Source organism: Drosophila innubila, assembly GCF_004354385.1.
Source record: "Drosophila innubila isolate TH190305 chromosome 2L unlocalized genomic scaffold, UK_Dinn_1.0 5_B_2L, whole genome shotgun sequence".
Lineage (NCBI taxonomy): Eukaryota > Metazoa > Arthropoda > Insecta > Diptera > Drosophilidae > Drosophila > Drosophila innubila.
In genome coordinates this window covers 1,119,695-1,141,656 of record NW_022995373.1, presented here as the reverse complement: position 1 = coordinate 1,141,656, position 21,962 = coordinate 1,119,695, and the positions used below count along the sequence as shown (strand labels likewise).

General features: G+C 36.2%; 1 protein-coding gene across 1 annotated transcript; it reads left to right on the top strand.

Moving 5' to 3' along the window:
- Window positions 1–5,750: 5,750 nt before the first annotated feature.
- Window positions 5,751–21,704, top strand: LOC117782642 (dual specificity tyrosine-phosphorylation-regulated kinase 2). The gene is made up of 7 exons (XM_034619662.1): window positions 5,751–5,955; window positions 7,050–7,398; window positions 8,409–8,581; window positions 8,715–8,992; window positions 17,694–17,832; window positions 18,062–18,233; window positions 20,398–21,704. Exons 1-7 carry the CDS (start codon window positions 5,932–5,934, stop codon window positions 21,426–21,428), a joined length of 2,166 nt encoding a protein of 721 aa, XP_034475553.1. The 5' UTR covers window positions 5,751–5,931; the 3' UTR covers window positions 21,429–21,704.
- The last annotated feature ends 258 nt before the right edge of the window (window positions 21,705–21,962 follow it).

Here is a 21,962-nt window from a genome sequence, read left to right as displayed (position 1 = left end):
CGCGACCGCGTCTTTGTCTTTGTAGTATTTAATGAAAATAGAAAATAATACAAAGAAGAAAGAGAGAGTAGTAGAAATGCAGTGAACGGTCAAACAAGAGGGAGAATTTAACAATAACAATAACTTCGTCGGGGGAACAACGACAGTTATGCCAATTGGGCTCGCCCCCTTTCAGATTTTGACTATCTCTTTGACTGAATTACCAACTGACTGTTATTAGCCTGCTGCACTTGTTTTCAAGTTTATTGGCTTCCAACTATCACAGCAGAGTCGTCCAGTTGCACGTTCACATCCATTGTCTTTGTGCAGTCACCTAACCAGTAATAAGACAATGAGAGGGGTGTAATGGAGGAGGGAACGTGAATCGAAAAGTGTTTTTAGAACGGAAGTTATTAAAATGTTTTAGTAGTAACGTTTTACCGTTGCTTTTCAAGAGGGGAGGTTGCTTAGCTGCATAGTGCATTGACCACCAACTATTGCACATACGCAACGTGTGCCCAGTTGGGGGCTGAGTGTGATATTTGTTTTGTTTTGTTGTGTTGAATTGTGTTAAGGTATTAGGGTTTATATGTCATACCTCTTATAGCTGTTGGAGCACTGCAAAGTTGACAACTGTTGCGCCACTTTGATTACATTGTGGTACAAGTTATTCCTGTATTACATCATAAAGTAAAAATGAAACATTTAGATGACGTTATTCTTAATAAATTTGAACCTTGTTCATTTATCAGGCTTATTAATCAGGTTTATTAATCCAATAGCATCACCTGCTTTTAAAACTACTGCTAATGCCAAAACACAGAAACTTGGAGCTTAACACTTGTCTGGTATCTGCTGTTCAGCCCGATACTTTGCCCCACTGAACCACAGCGTTGGCTACTTCCGTCGGACTGTTGAAATCTATATGCGATTATTTGACATTTCACTTGAGGTCATTACTTTGGGTTGTTGTGGTTGGGGTTGGTGTTTGCTACTGGGGTTAGTGGGTCAATAGCTTATGAGGTCACATTTGTCGGAATCTATTCGTCTGTTAGTAAACTAGCTGGTTAATGCCTGGAACACAACAATTTTTGCCATTTTCGTATTTTCTACGGTCTGTTTGTGCCATGCGATTTTTGGCCTGCTTTTTGCTTAATAATAATACCAATAGTAATAGTAAAAAAATAATAATATTTCAGGTAAGAATGAAAACTAAATGAGTTTCACTTATGTGTCGTGCCTGTGCCAAATTAAATGTAACGAAAAACATATTTATAGCATGTTGCTGGCTGGCTCTTTGCTATTTCTTGTGTTCTTGCGTTTTCTTTTTTGAGGGCGACTCTTTCTAGGCCAGACGGGCCGACATTTATTTTCTGCTTGTAGTGACAAAACATGTTTTTGAGTGCTCTTTACCCTGTGTGCAATTGCAATCCCCTTGTCGTGGGTCAGTTCTAGGATATTCAACTTGTAGTACGCCCATTTAGGTTATGTATCCCAAATTTCATGGCGAATTTGCCTGAGTTTGTGCAAGGTATTTATTGTTTTTTTTTCGAGCAATCAAAGACTTTCAATTGCAAGTATAAATGTATTTGCTACAAAATTGCGGCTTATTATAACAAAGTGTTCGAGGAAAGCATGTAAATGGGTTCGACATGGAAGTTGCAGTTATAAATTGACTTGTTTGCGTGCAGCTATTACAAAATTGTCCATGCTAATCCTTCTACATAAATACTATATACCATAACATTGTACGAAGAGGGGAAAAGCTGCCTTACAATTTATCTTACAAATGTTACTTATTACTTAATTACACAACATAACAAACAGATTTTAACGTTTTCCAAACTCAATTTTTTTTTACACTTCTCACTTCGCTTGCCAGAAGGTGCGGCAGGATACCCTGCTTTAAAAAGAACGCAGTAAAATATATGTAGATTCATCTGTTGCATGGCAATAAATTTATTTATAGCAACTCACAATTTGTAAAGTTTTTAACAAAGCATACAGTTCTGGATTTCTGGACATGAACATATTTTGACTTTATGAACAGCCATGAATGAAATAAAATAAAAATATATACACCGTCAGGTTATAGTAAATGTGTTTTAAGGTTTCTAAAGAATGAAATGCAAATTAAACTTAGCCGTCAAATTAACGAAAAAAAAAAGAAATTAGTATATTCATGTTTTACAAACCGCATATCATTAAAGGCTCAAAATGTGTTATTCACTCCTAAAACATTAATATGTCCAAAAATATCGGAAATTTTGAATTTAATAAGATAATAGAACAATAGATATAAGGAAATAATACTCTAGACGTCATATCTTACAGGCTCATTATGGGCAACAAGTGTGTACATGTCCGAATGACAATATAACAATATAAGAAATGTGAATTATTTAATGTTCAATGTGCTTTGTTTACATCAACTTTGGCGGGTTGAAACTTGAGGCGTCAAAAAGAAATCAAAAGAAAACATTTTAATAAATCAAATTTCATCAATGGGCCAGAATTTCGATAGAGTTATGGACAGCTTGCCTGACAGGCAAAGCGATGAATCTTTTATTCGTTTGTAAAAAATTCTTTGGCATTCAATGTGAATGGAAACATCTGCCAATTGTCGCTTGCATTGTTATTTAACTGAAAACTTAAATGGCAACACTCCTAGACAAGTTTGACATTTGCAACAAGGTTTTACTTTGTTGCTGAAAATAAAATTACTGATAACAGTTCTGACAATAGTGGTCGACTCGTAGATGCCCTGTACATGGTTTTTAGTTAACCAAAATCCGAAATAACCTTTTAACTTATGAGAACTTTTATTTCTTGATTAAAATAAAATCGGTGAAAGTTCAACTCAGGTTGATACAAATTCGTTAATCAAAGTTATTATGCAGTTTTTTCGCTTCGTTCTAGGGTTTAAAAAATTTATTTACATAATAAGATTCTCTCAGATTCGCCGAGTCAACGGTAAAATAATTCGCGGAGTTTGTAAATCTTCCATTCGAATGTTAAAAGTCAACAACAAAATGTCACGTTTTGTTGTTTTATTTTGTTATTCTTTATGTTCAATTGACAGAAAAAAAAAAATTAAAAAAAGCCAAACCAACACCAAAAACTAATTGACATTTGTTAAACAAATTTTTGTTTGGACTAAAGTCAAAATTAAATGCAATTATAAAACGATGCACGATATTATTATTTATTATTTTTTTTTTTTTTGACTTGATTAAAATGATTTTCTTGCGCTTGTCAAAATAAAACTCAGCCAGAAATTGACAAATCAGGTTCATAAATTGTTGTGTTTTTTTATGGCTTTCTTCCTTTATTTCCCAAAAGAAGCCAGTCAATTACTATGAATGATCAATTTGCTGTCGCTTTTTTGATATCACGTATTAATTTAAAAATAAATTACTTTATTTTTAGTTAAAATGCTTAGGGTCAATTAGGATCAATGAATCAAAGTAAATAACTGCAAAAGATTTGCTAAGAGAGAATGATAAGAAAAAATTGGTAGACACAAACATAATGCGCTTTCACTATAATTGTTATTATATGTCGAAAAATAAAATAGCTAAAATAGATTGCACATATTCTTTAATGGATTGTTTGTATAGATAACAGCTTAAAAAATGGTAACATTTAATTTAAAATCAACTATTTATTATTTAATTTCAAATCAAAGATATAATACTTTTGCATACCTTTATACATGTTTAATTTTCGAGATTTTAATAACATTTTTTCTAGACATATTAGACAATACCAAATACTTAAGCTGAACTGTTGATTTATTTAATAACAATAAAATTTGGTCAAAATTATAAAGTAATCTTCAAGGGAATGAAAACGAGATATGTAAACAGTTGAAGTTCTAAAAGTAGACAATAGCTGTCTCCAATAATTTTCTATTAGTTGTCAATATGGGGGCTTCTTTAAGGCTCCGTGAAACTGAATCACGTTCCACACAAAAACAAAGAGCTCAATGCCACCAACTTCCAAACAACTTTTATGACACATCTTCGATAACTTGAGACGTACTTGTGGAGAGCATTGAAACTGACATTTAAATTTCAATGACATTCATAGAAATTACAGATATTGTTCAGACATGAGTATATCAAATAAATTTATAATTTTTTATAACTTTTTATATATTGGGTGGGTTTCAAGTTAATGACAAATGAGTCAAAGCGTTTGTCGTTTTTCAAATTAAATCAGCGCAAAAAGAGTTTGTATCTCAAAGTCACCCAATGATATACATAATTGCTTATGTCCATTCTATTGTATCTTGTTATTTTTTTTTTTTTTGTATCGTTTTTTATCTATATCTTTGATTTTTCATTTGACATTAATGTTGGCCCATGACCGTCGAAAGTTATTTTTGGACATAATTTGACAGCCTTGTAATGGAATCGGATTTCAAATTGAGTTCACAATACTTTTGTTTTTTCAACTACGACAGACAACGTGAAATTTAAGAAACTCTGTGACCTGAGACAAATCAACAAAACAAAATAGAAAAGCTATGACATGTTGCTAAATATAAGAAAGTTGGAAATGGATAAAAGTCAACCCAACCTCCCACTGATGCCATAACAACTGTCAAGTTGATCGATAAACTCCGCATCTAAAACGAATGCTGTAAATTATGATTTTATGTCAGAAAACTTTTCAAAAGCCAATAAATTTTGCAGGCAATGTCAAAAGACTAAGAGAGCGATAGGGTCTAACCTGCGAGGTAGACAAGTTTGTCTGGGCTGTGCTCAGTGGTACCTTGAAATGTGAGAACCATTTAAATACACAGCAAGACATGAATGCAAAAACTGAAAATATTCGAAAAGTCTTAAAAAAATTTAAGCTTCATATCTTGACAACGAGATATTCTTGAGGAATATCAAAATTTGTATGTTTTTCCGTACAGTTTTAATACCCTTTTTTTTTCGCTCAGTGCACTTGCCCAACTGTTTCCTCATTATGTCGCTATTCATCGGAAAACTTTTCAAGCTCAGCTTTCTTTTGCACTGCGTCAGCCTCGAAATAGGGTTGGTTCCCTCTCTACAACGGTAAAGGGTTAGGATCGTTATGTTTCCGACTGTCGACTTTCCCTCACAACGAAATGCACATGAAAGGGCAAACAAGGAGCAGGAGAAAACACAAAAAGCCAATAATTGGTCATGACTTTTGGTTACCAAGTATTTATGCCGCGAATTGCAATGACTATCTGAATTGGCCTGGACTAGGAAGCAAGGATTCAGTTCCCTCGCTATGAAAACATAGAACGGCTCCGCACTTAAAATATATATTGATAAAGTTTTGGCTTTTTGATGATTTGCCGACAAACACCGCCTTGACAATGAAAACTGCTAAATGCCGTTGACTAGCATTAAAGTTTCTCCTTCCTTCTGCCATTTATTTTCCTTTTTTTTTGTTTTCGCTTTTGAGTTAGTTATGGTTATGTTTTGACATGTCGTTGATGCTTTTTGGGTTTTTTTTTTAAAGGGGGACTTCCTTTGGTTTACCGTTTTATTTATGGTGTGTGCTCAGAAAGCACATCGATTATTCAGCACTTTTGTTGTTGCAGTGGTTGGTAACCAGTTCGACAGTAAGTTTCCTTGAACGTCAAGGGTTAAAGTCAAGGGTTTAAAGACATCCGTCCGTTTAGTTTAGCATATTATAATAATAATGTACTTGTGTTTGTATACATATTTCGATTAATTTTCTTTATTTCTTTTCAGTTGCCCAAGAACTACAACAACAATAACACAGTGCGCACACACACTCACACATACAAATGCAAATGTTGTGCGCCCCGAGGATATATTGCCCGGTAGCTGGTTATCAATAATAATTCTTTTTGGCCGGTTCCAAAAGGAACAACCAACCACTGTGTGACAAAAGCACTGTGCCATTTTGGATAAAATTGGAAACTGAACACAGCGTACCACAATGTTGGATCGATGTGAAATGCCGGTAGGTGGCTAACAAGAGATATAAACAGAGATAGAGAGAAATGGAAAGGAGTTGTAAAAAATAAACCAGTTACTAAAATAATTTTAAGCTAAAAATAATATAAGCAATAATAAGACACAAACTACCCTTCTTTCTAGTAATTAACTAATAATAATATAAACAATAATAAAATATAAAGTACATTTTTTTTCTATATAATTTTGTGAATAACTTCCCATTTTATTATCAAATCGATGTGCGTCTAACGTGACTTTTGTTATGGGACTCAATACTTTTCATTTGAATTTTACTTTTTATGATCTCGTTAAATAAATTAATTATTAAGAAAGAAAAGCATTTGTGACTATATTTAACTCTTATACAGCGGTGTTTCAGAGCTACAAAGCAACCGAAAACCAACAAAAATCCCATACGATTTGGGTGGCGTTCATCTGTTTTACATTTCTGGAACACACCTGATTAGGAACTTATTTTAATTTAAGTTTTGTCGCAAAGTATGCAGCACAATGTAACCAACGCTGAACATTAAGAAGTAATCTTAAAAGTATGCTACAAAATTGAAAGATCCGTAATTTGAAAAAACACACAAACAGGTGTGTACCAGAAATCTCTTGAGATTTTGAAGACAAATGTTTTTGAAAACAACCGTTGGTGCTCCTCAAATGTTTAGTATTTTTAGTAGATTAGATTTAGTACTTTCAAACAGATTTTTTTTCAGTTTTGTTCAATTTAAAGATATTTAAATTCAATTTAATAAATATTTAATTTTGTCAAATATCTAAAAAATTTTCTTAGACGTTTGAAAGAAATAGTTTCTTGTTTTCAGGAACACCAACAATTGCTATTGGCTTTATCGCTGTTAGTGATTTGTAGAGCACACCTGAAAGTAAATGTTTACACAATATAAAAATTAATCAGCGGTGTTCCAGAACTACAAACCAACCAAACACCAACCAAAATCGTATGGGATTTTGGTTGGTTTTCGGTTGTTTTACATTTCTGAAACACACCTGAATATAACGATTGGAAATCTTTTTTTTTTTTTTTTTAAACTTTACAGTAAATTATATTAAATTCTTTTTCACTTTCAACAGATACAACTGGACAACGAGAAGCTGCGACGCGACGTGCGTCTGTCCAGCTCCAGGATGGATCTCCCACAATTGTGCAATGTGACTCGTCGCCTTGATAGCCACATCAATAACAACAACAACAACAGCAATCATGTGAATGAGACAACAACCACGCTGAATGGAAGCAACGGCAGCAGCAGCAACAACAACAACCTTGGCTCTCCGGTCTCATGCTCCACCACAAACAGCAATAGCGGCAATGAGAGGGGCTCCTCGACCAAATCAAACAGCAGCAGCGGCAGCTCCGGCAACTCGGCGAGCAGCACAGGAAGCGCCGAACTTAAGTGCAGCACGCCCATGACACCATCAGGTTCGTAACCAAACTAGTTCCGGATGTGGGTCCGATGATGAGAAGGAGGAGGAGGAGAAAGTGGACGAAAAAGTCCTTGTCAACATTTGTAATGTTTAACGCGTTGGGTTAATACGCATCGCTGACGTCCAATGCAAATTAGAAAAGCTCCCAGCTGAATTTTGTTTTGGGTCCACAGTTGGAAGCTGCCATTAATTAATTTTATATACAAATTGCATTGAGGTCAAGGTCATGAGTTAGGTTTCAATTAGTTTGCATTGGCACTCAACCGAGAGGCCTTGAAACTGCAAAAAGGTCCATTGAAATAAAAAATATGCGAAAATATGAAGGCCGACCCTTAGTGGGCATCAAGATTTCTCTATGCAACACTATATTAGGTAAACAAAGAGTATTGTAGTTATTCAAAATCTAAGTAAGGTAAACCAAAGGTAAAAGTCTAGTATTTCTAAAACTAATATCCAATTTTTGAAATTGAGTTATTCAAAATCATCGACGAAGAAGTATTCTGTCGAGCCTTAATTACCATTGATTATTATTACCTCCAAAAAAAACCTATACACGAGGTAAAAGTCTAGTGACGAAAGCAATTTCTACCCCCGAAATTTCTAATATCCAATTTTGTGACGAAAAAATTCAGTTTAACTCTAAATATTTTAAATAAAAATACTTAAATTAACTAAAAAATTTTGAAAGACAAAATTGGCATTGTCCAACCTGCAAGTTAAATGCATATTGTATCAGTTTGGTTGAGCGTGATTTTCGACCGATAGATTTGTACATAAAACCTCTCAACCTCATATTTGTACGACGTTAGAGACGTTTTGTCAGAAATTGCCTTAATGTAAGCCTTTATTTCACCTTTAAAATGTTATCTGAGTTTTTCAATCACACCTTTCCAGTGGTATATAATCGGTAGATCTTATCCAATTTTAACTTATTAGAGTCAAAATAGAACAAACATTTCTAGATTTTGAATAAATCCCCATCATTACATTTAGCTTTTTCTTCAGAGCTGGTTAAGAAATATCGCAACTACTTGACCGATCTGGAATTTGAGGAGCTTAAGGTGTACAAGGAGGTCTGGTACTTTGGTCAGCATGCCAGTAAGAACTACAACAAGCCCGCCCCCACAGCCAATACCACTAATATGGGCTATGACGATGATAACGGCAACTATAAAATCGTATGTCGAATAATAAATAACAATTATAAATAAAGGTTTACTTCAAAATCCACTTTTGAATTGATTCGAGTGTGAATTTTCTAATAAACCTTTAGATTACAGACATTCTAAATATCTTTTACTTTGTTGGCAGATTGAACATGACCATATAGCCTTTCGCTATGAAATATTAGAAGTCATTGGCAAGGGCAGCTTTGGTCAGGTTATCAGAGCATTAGATCATAAGACCAATACTCATGTGGCCATAAAAATCATAAGGAATAAGAAGCGTTTCCTTAACCAGGCTGTCGTTGAGCTCAATATTCTGGATGAGTTACGCGAAAAGGATGCCGATGGATCTCATAATGTTATACACATGCTGGACTACACATATTTTCGTAGACATTTATGCATTACATTCGAGCTAATGAGGTAAGACTCTTGGTTTTATATGTGTATATATTATTTACTCTCGTACATGTCTCTACCCATTCTACTTAGTTAATTTTCTGTGACGTTAATGTCAATCTGAGGGGATGTCACGACACAACTCTCACTTCTTGACTCCTCAATTAAAAACGCGTATCACTCGCATTTCTATTAACATTCTGCCAATTAAATTTATTTGCAAGTTTTATTCGTGCGTGCGTTCCTCCCATTAAACGACAATCGTAATCATTTCTATTTTCTGCCCTCACAAGTGCCTAGCACGCATTACGTTGATCCTCTGTTGCGCTTTTACCTTGCCAACACACAACACACACGACTTCCCTCCCTCGAAGTGTGTTTTTGCTTTAAAAATAGCTATGTAGGTTTCCCATCTAAGACAACAACCCTGAAGTATAAACACATATCATAGGGAATTTGTTGATTTGGCTAATGTTGTTATCCTTGCTTTTTGATGTTTCCTTTATTGCATAATTAATCTATCTATAAAAGGCTTCATACGAGAATCGTTAAACATCAAGTGGTTATTGTAATTCTTTAACAACTGTTTTTAATAGTTTTATAACTTAGCTTTTTGACTTTACGTACCAAATAAAAATTGCTTCTGCCAGCTAAAGTGTCTGGCTTGATGTTATTATATTTATTAATATAGTCATCATAAAAGTACACAAATATTTGTATAATCATTTAGATATTTCTTTTCATAACCCTACATATGGTAGTACATTATTGTTAGAAGTGTGGATACAATGGCAGACCCAATATAAGATATATATATATATATATACATGATCAGGACGACGTGCTCGGTCAATAAAGCCGAATTCTTTAGTCTGTCCGTTTATATGCCTAATGAATTGGTTATGTCCGTCTTTTGTCAGAAGACAGCTCCGAGATATAGGAGCAGGACAGGTCGGATTATTATATCATATAACTGTAATAGAAACAATCGACTGAAAACAAAAAATTAATATGAAAAAACATTCTTGTTCTTAAGCGAAGATTCATAATTCTTCAGATTTTTTATGCATAACTTTTACAATTATACTCTTACGTGTTTATTTATCGAACTGTGTTCATATAAGTAGCTCCTATAGTCAGCTAAACCATGGCATTATCTGATCTATTATATTTTTTACACTGTGTAAATATATAATGATGGGACTTTTTATAATCCTTTAAGTTTTACTGATATTTACTCCGAGCGTTGCAATAGAACAATGCAATGGAATGCCACTCAAGTGCAGCAAACAAATAAATTTCTATTTAAATAGTTTGCCTGCCTGCAAGAACAACACGTACAACATTGTAATGGACAGCGCAGGAAGCACATATGTATACATATGAACAAAAAACCACAGTCGCCGCTTGACTATCAATTTCAATTTAAATATTGTGTAGCCTACTTTCAGGCGATTGCAAAGTGGTTCAGTGGAATGCATTGCATGCGTGCAAGCCCATCACATATGCGTGTGTGTGTGATGGTTTTGGTGTGGGTGTTTGTGGTATGTCTATGTTTACCTGTTGTGTTGGTTTTCGATGCGATAGTCTAGCAATTTAATTGACAGACAGCTAACGCCCCTATCAGGTGTTGATTTTATTGGCGAGGATGCCAGTCTTTCAACTCCTTTTCCCTCCTTCTACCTTTGCCAGCATATGTCAAAGTTTAGACAGTTGGCAACGCAAATATGACTAGAAACACGCGATTCAGAAAGACCAAAGGAATATGGACAGAAAATGCAGGCAAAATGTAAGAAAAAGTCTTGAAAAATGCTGAAGGTCATGGTTTAACCATTGACTTGACTTGGTTCTGTTTTGCCTTTTTTTGCCTGGCCCATATCAATGCTCCTTGACATTTCCGGCAGGCAGCAACTAATTTGTCTTAATTGGAGGCCTACAAGTTACCGGCTTACCACTAACTTCAGCTTATGTCGACATTTTTAAGCACCGATTTCAGATTTCTAATTTCAAATGGGTTAACGGCACGCCATTAAGAAAAGTAGAAATTCCCTTACCTCCCAAAGTATGTAAATCGATATCGCGACAAAATTAAATTGTTTGACATGCAAACAACAAGGAACAAGAAAATAACGAAATCACAAACTTAATTAATTATTTCCTTTTGGGCTAATTAGCCGCAAAATCGCAACTCGAGTGCGCACTTTACATCTTGTTTTTTCCTCTACAAGTTTTACCAATGGACAAAGTTTTTGCAATGACCATGGAACTGAGATACTGCAATGAAAAGGAAGGGGTAAGGTGTATCTGCGAGTGCTGGGTATGTTGTGCTGCATTGACAACCCAGCGGCAAGTTCAAAGTTTGTTTTGAGAGAGTAAACAAATTGTAGGGCCAAGTTTTATGTAATTCAATTTACTTGCACACAATTTAACTTTACCTGCTAATTTCCTATCGGGCATCAACTGCTCACAGGGTTAATTATAGGTAAAAATGCAGATTCAGTTCGATTATTACGGATGAAGGTTGAATTGTTTATCATTGTTATGTAATTACAAAACTGATCTTTACCAATATTGTCTGTCGATAAAAAAAATGTGAATCAAAAGACTACCAACTTCTTATTTCGAATTTCATTTTATACATTTCTAATTGTCAGCGGGCTGTCCAAATAGAAATCGGAACCACAAGGTGATTAGCTAATTAGCATGTTGGGGAAAAACTACCGGAAATGGTGCAAATTTTCACAGTAAAAAAATTAAATATTGTGGGCTGTTTAAGTCTCAGCAAATATATGAAACTTAATCCAAGGCTCTGATGTGATACTTCAGCAGGGAATGACTTGGGATAGAGGACTCCGTCAGACATCCAGGATATGAACAAATGTTGCCCAACCAACACCCAATGCACACACACACACACACACACACACACACACGCATATGGATTAAAATTTCCATTTGCGCTCACCTGCAACTTGTCGTTATCTGTCCTGTTCCACATAACTCGCAGGAAAAATTGTTATGGGCCACGTAATTTACAACGACAGCGATAAAATGAGCTGCCAAACTGGCGAAGGCAGCCATCAAATGACATAAGATATGGTCACACTGAGTGCCATAACTATGCAGCATATTGTGCAGATGACATTGCCAAAATAATATTGTCATGGCCGAGTTAATATGTATGTGTGTGCATTGAGTGTGGGTGTCAGAGTCGTAAATTTGGCTCAATACTGCTGGATGAGCTCCTCCTAATCTCCCGACTCCTTCCCTCGATTACAGCTGTTGTGGTTATGCGGGCAATGTGTCAAGAATTTGTGTCTTGCTGTTAAAGTTATTTCAATTTGATGAGCTCATGATGAGATAATCAAGGCTTTATCAATTTGAGATGTCGAATTTACTATCGAATGAACGAACCACAATACCAATCGATTTAACTAAGTATTCTTTAATTAATATTAGATATAACTTTTAAGAGCTGATTGTTTTTTAAGACTTAAAACGTAAGGTACCAAATTATATTATGATTACGAACTACAGTAAATCTAGTATCTTAATTCATGCATATGTAAATCTTATGTGATAAGAGAGAGGTCTTTATTTTAAGCACAATTGAAAATCCATAATTATTAATATCTATTTTTCTTTGTGAGTTCACTTAAATCTGATATCTCATCTTGCCACTGTGCTTAAATTAATCTCTCTGCTTGTATTGCAATCAGTTATTATTTTCCCAGCTTTCTCTGTGAGTACAAGATGAATATACGGGTATTTACATATCTGATAAGTCTGATTCTGACGGCAACCATGTAATTGTCCACAATGATATGTATGGTGACATGAACAGCCTTGGATATACTGAACAGCGGCCAAGTTTGAAAATAGTCGGAGACTTTTAATTAAATGCGCAGCATGCATGGGGAGAGTATTTCCTCTGCTTCCTCTCCATCCTCAGTTCATGTCCATGCAAATGAGCAGAACAGTGTGCTTGGTTTTTATTTTTAAATTAATTCTAGCACTTAGCGTGTAGATTGCAATTAGGTGAAATCCACTGGGGATTGAGTTACCAAGATAGACGCATAGAGACCTGCCAAGATGCATGGCAAGAAGAGGTGAGGCGCGGCTTGAATTGCGAAAACAACACCCCTGTTGACAGTTGCTGTTGTTGATATACGTTATTATAATGTCGTGCCGTGGCACAGTAATTACTGCTAATTGACATTTGCCAGGCATTAAGAAGGGTATAAACAGATCCCAGCTTACGAAGTGGAGGATAAACTAGAATGGCCAAGGTCAAAAGTAATTTATCATGTGTTTTATTTTACAATTCTTGATAATATTTCTAGCATATTGCATAAAGTAGACAAAAAATCTCAACATCACTGCGTCTGATCCCTAATTAAAATGCCACAGACACAGAACATATGTATTACAAAATAAATTTGAGGATTTAGTCTGAGCCAATGTGACAATCGTATGTCTTACCTAACCATATCAAGGTAATCGTCAGGGACAGCTTAACTAATTAGTAAACCTCCTCGTCACCCTCAGGTTGTGGGTGACTTTCCCTGAATTTATTTCATGCGCTTATCTAATAGCAAAATTATTGTTAGATATTTAAGGTTCACCTAATAAATATAAATATTAGAGAGGGTCATTTTGTATGGATTAAAAAAAAATGCACAAAGCGGTTATGAAATTCGTAATCTACGATTAATTCTAAAAATAATTGCCCAAGATACCATGGGTCTAAAATCAATATCGAGCTTCCGTTTTTTACAGAGAAGTTATAACTATTTTATATATTGGTAATTGTCTGTTAGGTGTAACTTACCTCTCAAACAAATAAAAAATTAAAAACCCAAATAAGGGCGATTTATAATAAATTTAGAGATAAGAATAAGTTGGCAGTCTCTTTTTAGTTGAATTTTAAAATTAATGCAAAATTAAATTTTTTATTGAAACTTGACCAATGTGCTTATGTTAAAATTCAGTCAAAAAAAAAAATAGTTAAGACCGCTAACTAATTCTTATCTCTAAATTCATTATAGTTCGGCCTCTATCTGTGGTTTTTTTTTTTTTTTTTTTTTGTGGTAAGTTTTACCTAACAGACAGTTTGCCATACAAAACACATGAAAACCTTCCTCGAAAAATGTGGAAGCTCGATATTGATTTAAGACATGGTTTCTTGTGCAATTCTTCTTACAATTCATCGTAGATTACGAATTTCATAACCGCTTTGTCGCGAAAAAAAAAATGACCCATTCTAATGTATATACACTCTTATAAACTGTTTCCACCCAGTATATTCAGGCTTATCATTGATCCTACAATTAGTCAGCAAATTACTTTAAATAAATATATTAAACCTTAAGTTCGAAAACTATTTTTCAATATGTCGTAGCAGCTGTTTCCTATTGTCTGTCAAAAAATTTTATGGGAAACTTTTCACTTTCTCTCTCTGAAAATTCCAACTTTACTTCTATGCAAAACAATGCAGGACAAACTTTTTTGACACCAATTTTGTTGATTTTCCTGTCGAACGAATTGAACCAAGAAATATTCAATCGAAATTGTTTTATGTACTGTTTTATTTAGCAGACCAGGCATCCTTCGATTTTTGGCTGTAGTTTGAGAACTGCGCATTGTTTATATAATAATTTAGTTAGCATTTTGGAATATATGTATTTTGGCGCGATAGCTACGAACATTAGTGGCTCGTTACAGTTGCATGTTTCCTACATGGCTGTCTGCCTAGTTGCCTCACACAGCCGGCAAATCAATCAAATTACCTAACGGAATTCGGCAAAAAAGTCATAAAATCTTGAGGTAAGGGGGTGCAGAAATCAAAAGAATAAGCGCAATAGTAAAATGCTATACAACAAGAATTTTCAAGCTCATGGACTCCGAATGTCTCTTTTGGCATTGCCAGTGTCATCGTTGTGAGGCGACATCGGCATCGACATTTGGCATGTCATAATGCAGTTATAATATGCCATTTTGACACAATGCCTGCGAGGAGCAGTTACTTGGGTCGCTCGATTTGCTCGATTGAAATGATGACATTTTGATGATTTTCTTATTGGTTAGTTAAAGTAGATGCAGTCGCCGGCTTCTAGCTGCAAAATCAATAACAAAAATCCCACAAAATTGACTTTAAGGGCAGGCGGCACTTTAACTGCAAACGTTTTACCATTTTGAGCACTTTTCCAATTCGCAATCCGTGTGTCCTTTGCGGTTGACTCGCTTTTATACATATATATACATTCTGACAGTTATCCATTATTTTGGTAAGAGTCAAGGCCTCAATAAGACACTAGCTTTTAACCCAATAAGCTAAGCGCGTTTAAGACCCTCTTAACAGCTCTGCAGGCGTCTTCTCGACGGGTGTCGAGTCAGAAGGATTATGTGTGTGGGAGAGTGGTTGGGTCTTAGCACCAATTGACAGGATTCTTAATTGTATTACAATGTGATGTTAAACATGGCATGAGTTTGACTCAAAGCTTAGATAACTTTTCATAATTGACAAATGGAGAAAACTTTAAGCGAAGACCTGGAGGGAAGGTGATAGGTTATTTAAATTAATGAAACGAAATGGGATTTAGTAAAGAATATGCATCATTTTAGTTGTTTAGTCTGAAATTGAGTAAGTATTTAATATATTTATGCGTTTATCTAAAAGATCTGAAAAGACTTTTAATTTTGTTATTCTATTTCGTAAAAGTTTGCGATCCTACGGTTTGAATTTATTTTATCTGCCTTGTAACTTGTGTATTTTGATCTATTGCAACATATTTGATATCTTCTTAAATTAAATTTGCTGAAAGTTTATCAGACTTTAACCTGAAATCATTCTAAGAGTCTCATATTAAAATACACTGGTAAACACATTCTATGCGCTCCTTTCATGCCATAGCCAGCTTTTACTTTTTTCATTTTATTGGTCGGATCTAGGTCACATCATCTATTAAGTGCATGTAAGAGCAGCTCAGTCTAGTTTGCGAGCTGCTGATGAAGTTATTGATAGCATACCAAGAAGATGGCACACAAGCAAATTCAGGAGGGGATAAATTGAAACGGAAACGGAAATGAAAGCAAAAACTGTGTGGATGTTTGGTCAGCAAGTTTTATAAATTGACATAGCTGGAAGCATGGTATTAAATGAGATATGAGCAAAAATGTATGTCAATAATAAATATGGGAAACATTTTGAATGAGAGAGGGATCCTGACTGCCAAAAACTCAATCAAGCGCAACGCAAAAACCAAAGCTGACTGTCATCAAGAAATTGACAAAACATGGTGGATATTTTGTTAACCCAACCGCAACGAAAGAAGAAAGTATCCTTCGTTATCAGTTAATTAATCGCTAGCAATCGCACACAAACTGCAAGTTCGAAACGTATGAATTCCAAGAATTGTAAACAAAAATAGCAAACGGGTTGACAAAACCTGCGACAAGGACAAGCACAGTGTGTCAAAAGTCAAGTTTTGTGAAACATACATTTTTAGACCCCGTAATTAATATAAAGTACAGGGGTCTATTGGGTTTGTTTCAACGAATAAAGTGTATATATTCTTGATCAGCATCAATAGACAACACGATATAACACATTGAAACTTGAATAACTTGATGACATGAAAATTGTGTTAACATATTATATAACAAATTGGCGTTTGATCAGTCGTGGGCTTCTGTGGCGTAGTGTGCTGATCCGCAGAGCTCAGGAGATGGTAGGCACATTTGGCTTGGGAAAAAACAAGTCTTTAAGATATGTATCTTGACCAAACTAACAGCATATGAATCTGGGTTATTCTTGGTTCTAATCGGACCCCTATATCATATAGCTGTCATAGGACCGATCGGGCGAAAATCAAGTCTTAGTATGAAAAACTTTATTTATTTATGAGATATCATGACCAAACTTATAAAATATGTATTTAAGTCAGTCTTATATATCCTGACCGAAGTTGATTTAAATCGGTCCTCTATATCATATAGCTGTCGTTGATAGAAGCAGTCGAAAATGTAATACAACGCTTTGCAAAAGCGTCAAGTGAGCAAAATATTTTTGAATTTTTAGCAGTCTTTGCTTTTTCCATAGTAAGTGCGGGGTCTCTGACAGTCGAGTATTCTCGACTGTAGCGCCGCGAGCCAAGCGAGCAGGGGGCGGAACCCCCTAGTTGTTTAATATTTTTAACAAACTTCATTTATTAGACTGCTATTCGAACTATAAGATAAACCAGTCATTGTCAATTTTCATCATAGATCCACAGAAAAGTCTTATACCAGATCACAGCATAGTAGTCATCGTCGTAATAATTCCCACTGTATTCACATTATATTTTGCAGTTCTTTTTGGGCTTTGTCGTCATACCTTGCTTTTGTTGTTTTGTTGTTGGCTGTTATCGTCATATATCCAAATTTCTGTGCGACATGCAATGCAAATTAATTCAATGCATGCTATTTTATCGTTGTTGCTTCCATGTAAGCTTTAAGCGAACGGCATTTTTCAGCTCCTTTCTGACTCGACTCGACTACTCTTTCATTTTATTTATTTTGTATACTTCCACTTTTCTCTCACTCTCTATCTTCCCCTGCTCCACCTCTCTTCTGCGTTTGGGAGAGTCACTTGTTTTGTTAACAGTTTGATGGGGTAGCTCTAAGTCACGTTCTGGATATCTGTAGCTCTGATCAAATCTCTCTTGTTCTATATCTCTAATTGCAGTCTCAATCTCTACGAGCTGATTAAGAAGAATAATTACAATGGTTTCAGCATGAGTCTTATAAGACGCTTCTGCAATTCGATTGTTAAATGCCTGCGATTGCTCTACAAAGAGAATATCATCCACTGTGATCTCAAGCCGGTAAGTTAGATAGAAGTTAGATAAATGTCAAAACTGTTTCGATTGCACTGCAATTTGATAACCATACTTTTTGGGTTCGACAATCAGTTTTAGCTTACGGAATTTAACAAATAATTGCTGTCCAAAGTATGACATTAATATTGTAACGGAATTGACACAGGATTGGAATTGAAATCAGATACTCAAATCTAATGCTTAATACAAATAATAAACCTTCCCGTTGTTCTAGGAAAACATTTTGCTTAAACAGCGCGGCAGCAGCTCCATTAAAGTCATCGATTTTGGGAGCTCGTGTTATGTAGACAGAAAAATCTATACGTACATTCAATCGAGGTTCTATCGGTCCCCGGAGGTGATACTGGGCCTGCAATATGGCACTGCCATTGACATGTGGAGCTTGGGTAAGTGCAATGTAGTCAACTGGTTGATTTTAATTAAAAGCATTTTGCAATTTCTATGCGAGTCTCTCACGAGCGCCATTTGACCTCGTTGCAATGAAAATAAATTTTTAAATGGTTGTCCTGCATTGGCAAGCAAATTTATAGCCATGTGTATGGCACTCACACACACACACACCCTCGTTACACCTATAAATAACTACCACCAGCACCTTTAGTGTGTGTAGGAGTGTACAGTCGTATACGTGTAGCATTTAAAACAGAATATAAGATTCAGCTTTGTAACCACATTGAATATGGCTTCTATTTACACGAGTCTCTTTAAAGGGATATTAAATAAGGGGTTATGTGTCTGACACTTAAAATATCTAAAGAAACATTTCAACTGGTTCTATATATCTTAATTCGTAGCTTATTGACAGCTATTACTCAAAACGTCAGGCATGTGAACACGGATGCCTATTCTTACAAAAAAAATTAATATAACTATGTATATAAATGGCAGCTAGGACCTGAGAAAAAGTTCCAGTCAGTTAATTAAATAACTGATTTAAAAGGTGACCAGCAATTTTTTCACCAGCTGATTGAATAGCTAAGTAAAAGTAAATTCAAATCAAAGGTATTAATGGTAAAAAGTTTCACCATTTGGCATGTACAAAAGAGTTCATTCTGTCAATTTTATATTGGGCTTATAAACATAATGGAAATTCTGTCCCTCTTCATCTATTTCTTCCTTTCTCTTTTCCTAAAATATCTACTACCTGCTTGTATATAGTACATTAAAGGTGACCGGCTCGTAGCTGTTTGTTAATAGCTACACACTATGCAACACGTAACCTATTTTCCAAGTGTGCGGCTTTGCTCACATTAATTCAAACAAGTAAGCGCCCACATGAGCTTTCAATCGTAAAGCAGCCAAGACAGTGGCTAAAAATAAACTCGGACCGTTTTTATTAGACTCAGACACACACACAAAGAAAATACAATAACAACTGTTCACTTAGAGTGTGCACATTTAATGAGTCTTTTGTGTCGAGCAGAGCTGCACAATATTTTCTGCTGACCGGACGTGGTCGCCGTCGGAAATGGCCGCTAAAAGGATGTGAACGGAACGAGATAGAAGAGAAAGGGGGAAGTGTTAGTAAGCATAACGGTTCAGGCCATAGGATTGAATACATAAACCTTAAGTGGGCGGCACTTGTTGAGTGCCAAACTAACCCTAAACCAACTGACGTCTCCTCAAATCTAAACCTCATGCTATCTCGTTGCCCCAGTTACTTCAAGCTAATTGGCATAGTGCGTGTTTTTACACTTGGCTGTGCTCCGTGCTGACTAAAAAGAGGAGCTATCCACCGAATTGCTTGAAACGATTGAACATTGCCATTTGGCAGCTAAATATGTGAGGGGATGGATAATGAGTCTAGGAAATTGTGTAGTGCAGTCCACTGATATGGAACTAATGGAAATTAGTTGAAGTAAGAGAAAAGAGTATAGACTAAAGCTTCCAACTGATTATAGTGCAAAATAAATCTAATCAAGTATCACACCATGACTTCTTAGCCAAGATGTTACTTTAAGATTAAAGTTCAATATTTTTGATCAATATACAAATTCATTAGGGCCCATTATATCAATGCTTTCTTAAGTGAGTTGATAACTATTGCTTAATATAGAATTTTAAAAATATTTTAATATTTAATTACTTACAGTCAAATTCAGAGTAAATAATAAAAATATTTTATAAAATTGGGTTTCGTAAAAAAGCTTTTATATAAGCACAGTTAAATTATCCATCATACTCTTAGGGAGTTTCATAAGTCAGGACCTATTACCAGTCTTCTATCAGTCACTTTATATATGTGTCGGATGGAATCTGAACCAAGTCTAACACTTACCGCATTGAATAGTCAGCAAAACCAATCAATATTGCAGTGAAATTTTGCGCCCAAAAACCACTTAAACAGTTTGTAATAGCAGCAGTAAATAAACAAATCCTTTGAGGACCAACTACGACGGAATGTGCTGTGACCTGTGGTCAAGTCCAAGCACGTGTCAAGGTCAATGCGCTTGTCTGACACTCAGAATGACCGCACCAAAATGACAATAATAAATAGTTGCAATATAATAGAAATCAATACTAATTTCGCTATAATTTGACTATTTGCAGGATGCATATTGGCCGAGTTGTACACGGGATTTCCACTGTTCCCGGGAGAGAATGAGGTGGAGCAGTTGGCCTGCATTATGGAGGTGCTGGGACTGCCACCAAAGGTGCTAATCTCTGTGGCAAGACGTCGCCGATTGTTCTTCGATTCGCGTGATGCGCCGCGTTGTATAACCAACACGAAGGGTCGCAAAAGAGCGCCTGGCAGCAAGTCGCTATCACAGATTCTGCATTGTCAGGACCGCTATTTTATAGACTTTTTGCAGCGCTGCTTGGAATGGGATCCAGCGGAGCGTATGACTCCCGACGAGGCGGCCCATCATGAGTTCCTGCAGCCTTCAACAACAAGTCGCCATCGCAGCTGCCGGATGTCAACAAGTTCTTCCAGCTCAGGGCTCAACAGCGTCTCCCAAAAGTCTTCCTGCTACAACTTTGCAGAGATCTCACCCGGCAGCGGAGGTCCAGTGGTGGCATCCATAACAAGCACCACCGCGGTAAGCAATGCGGCCATCACAACCAAGTCCAGCTCCAGTTCTCGTCAGCCACACAGCCAGAATCCGAGTCAGAGTCAGGGCCAGAGCCATGCCCAGTCCAATGGACACCTGCCAGACATAAAGCTCAGCGCCAGTGACAAATATAATAGCATGCAGAAGGTTGCAGTTCGCTCAAAGATCACGTCGAGCGTCTCGGATCTGGAATCGGTGCAGCAGTATTCCTTGCATCGCATCTACGGTGGTGTTGGAAGAGGCAGCACACAACACGTCTCATCGGCGGCTACCAGGAAGCATCTAAATGGTGGAACTGGGGTGAACACATCTAGCAAATACGGCAGCTCCACGTTGGCGCACAATCATTACAATATGACACATCACAATGCCTCCACGGCGACCATTGCGACTGCAACTCACCATCACCATCATCATCATGGCGTTGGACAAACACAAGTGGGAGCAGGGGGCGCCACAAATGTGGCAATGTCACACTCACAGTCCACCGGTGATGTTTCGGATCGGGCCATCTTTGGGCGGGCTTGACTTCGAGCCCGGCCAACAAAGCTGGAGCTCAAGAAGTGCAAATTGGTTAATATGATGGACTTTTGGAGCTAGAAGTGGCGTCCACAGCAATGCGCTGCCCTGCAGGAGGAGGACGAGGCGAAGACCTCTGGCCCCGCCTAGTTCTAACTATAAATGTTATATAGGATATGTATGTGTAGGTTTGTAAGTGTATGTATTTCTGTCCCGGTCCTGTTAGTGTGAGCGCAATGCTGTTCGGTACTCGTATCTCCCCAGCCTCAGCTCGAAACCACGAAATAAATATATATATATATATATAGAAGATACAAAAATATAGATGATATACCATTGTAGTTACATAATATGTATGTGCGTTCTTACACCCACATATACCCACAGACACACTTGCAACAGTTTGCAGTATTTATAATTTGTTCTGATTTCTTGCTACTGCCATAGCTGAATATATTATACTTATATTTGTAGTTCTCCCAAAAGTATTCTCTTTATCTCTTCCTCTTCATTTTTAACAGCATGTATTTAGTTCCCCACCCC

What these genes read in the sequence shown, in the direction of transcription:
- LOC117782642 (XM_034619662.1), top strand. Translation starts at nt 5,932, where the DNA reads ATGTTGGATCGATGTGAAATGCCG. An exon ending in CACGCCCATGACACCATCAG is followed by an intron (nt 7,399 to 8,408) that starts GTTCGTAACCAA and finishes CTTTTTCTTCAG; the next exon opens with AGCTGGTTAAGAAATATCGC. An exon ending in TCCACTGTGATCTCAAGCCG is followed by an intron (nt 17,833 to 18,061) that starts GTAAGTTAGATA and finishes CCGTTGTTCTAG; the next exon opens with GAAAACATTTTGCTTAAACA.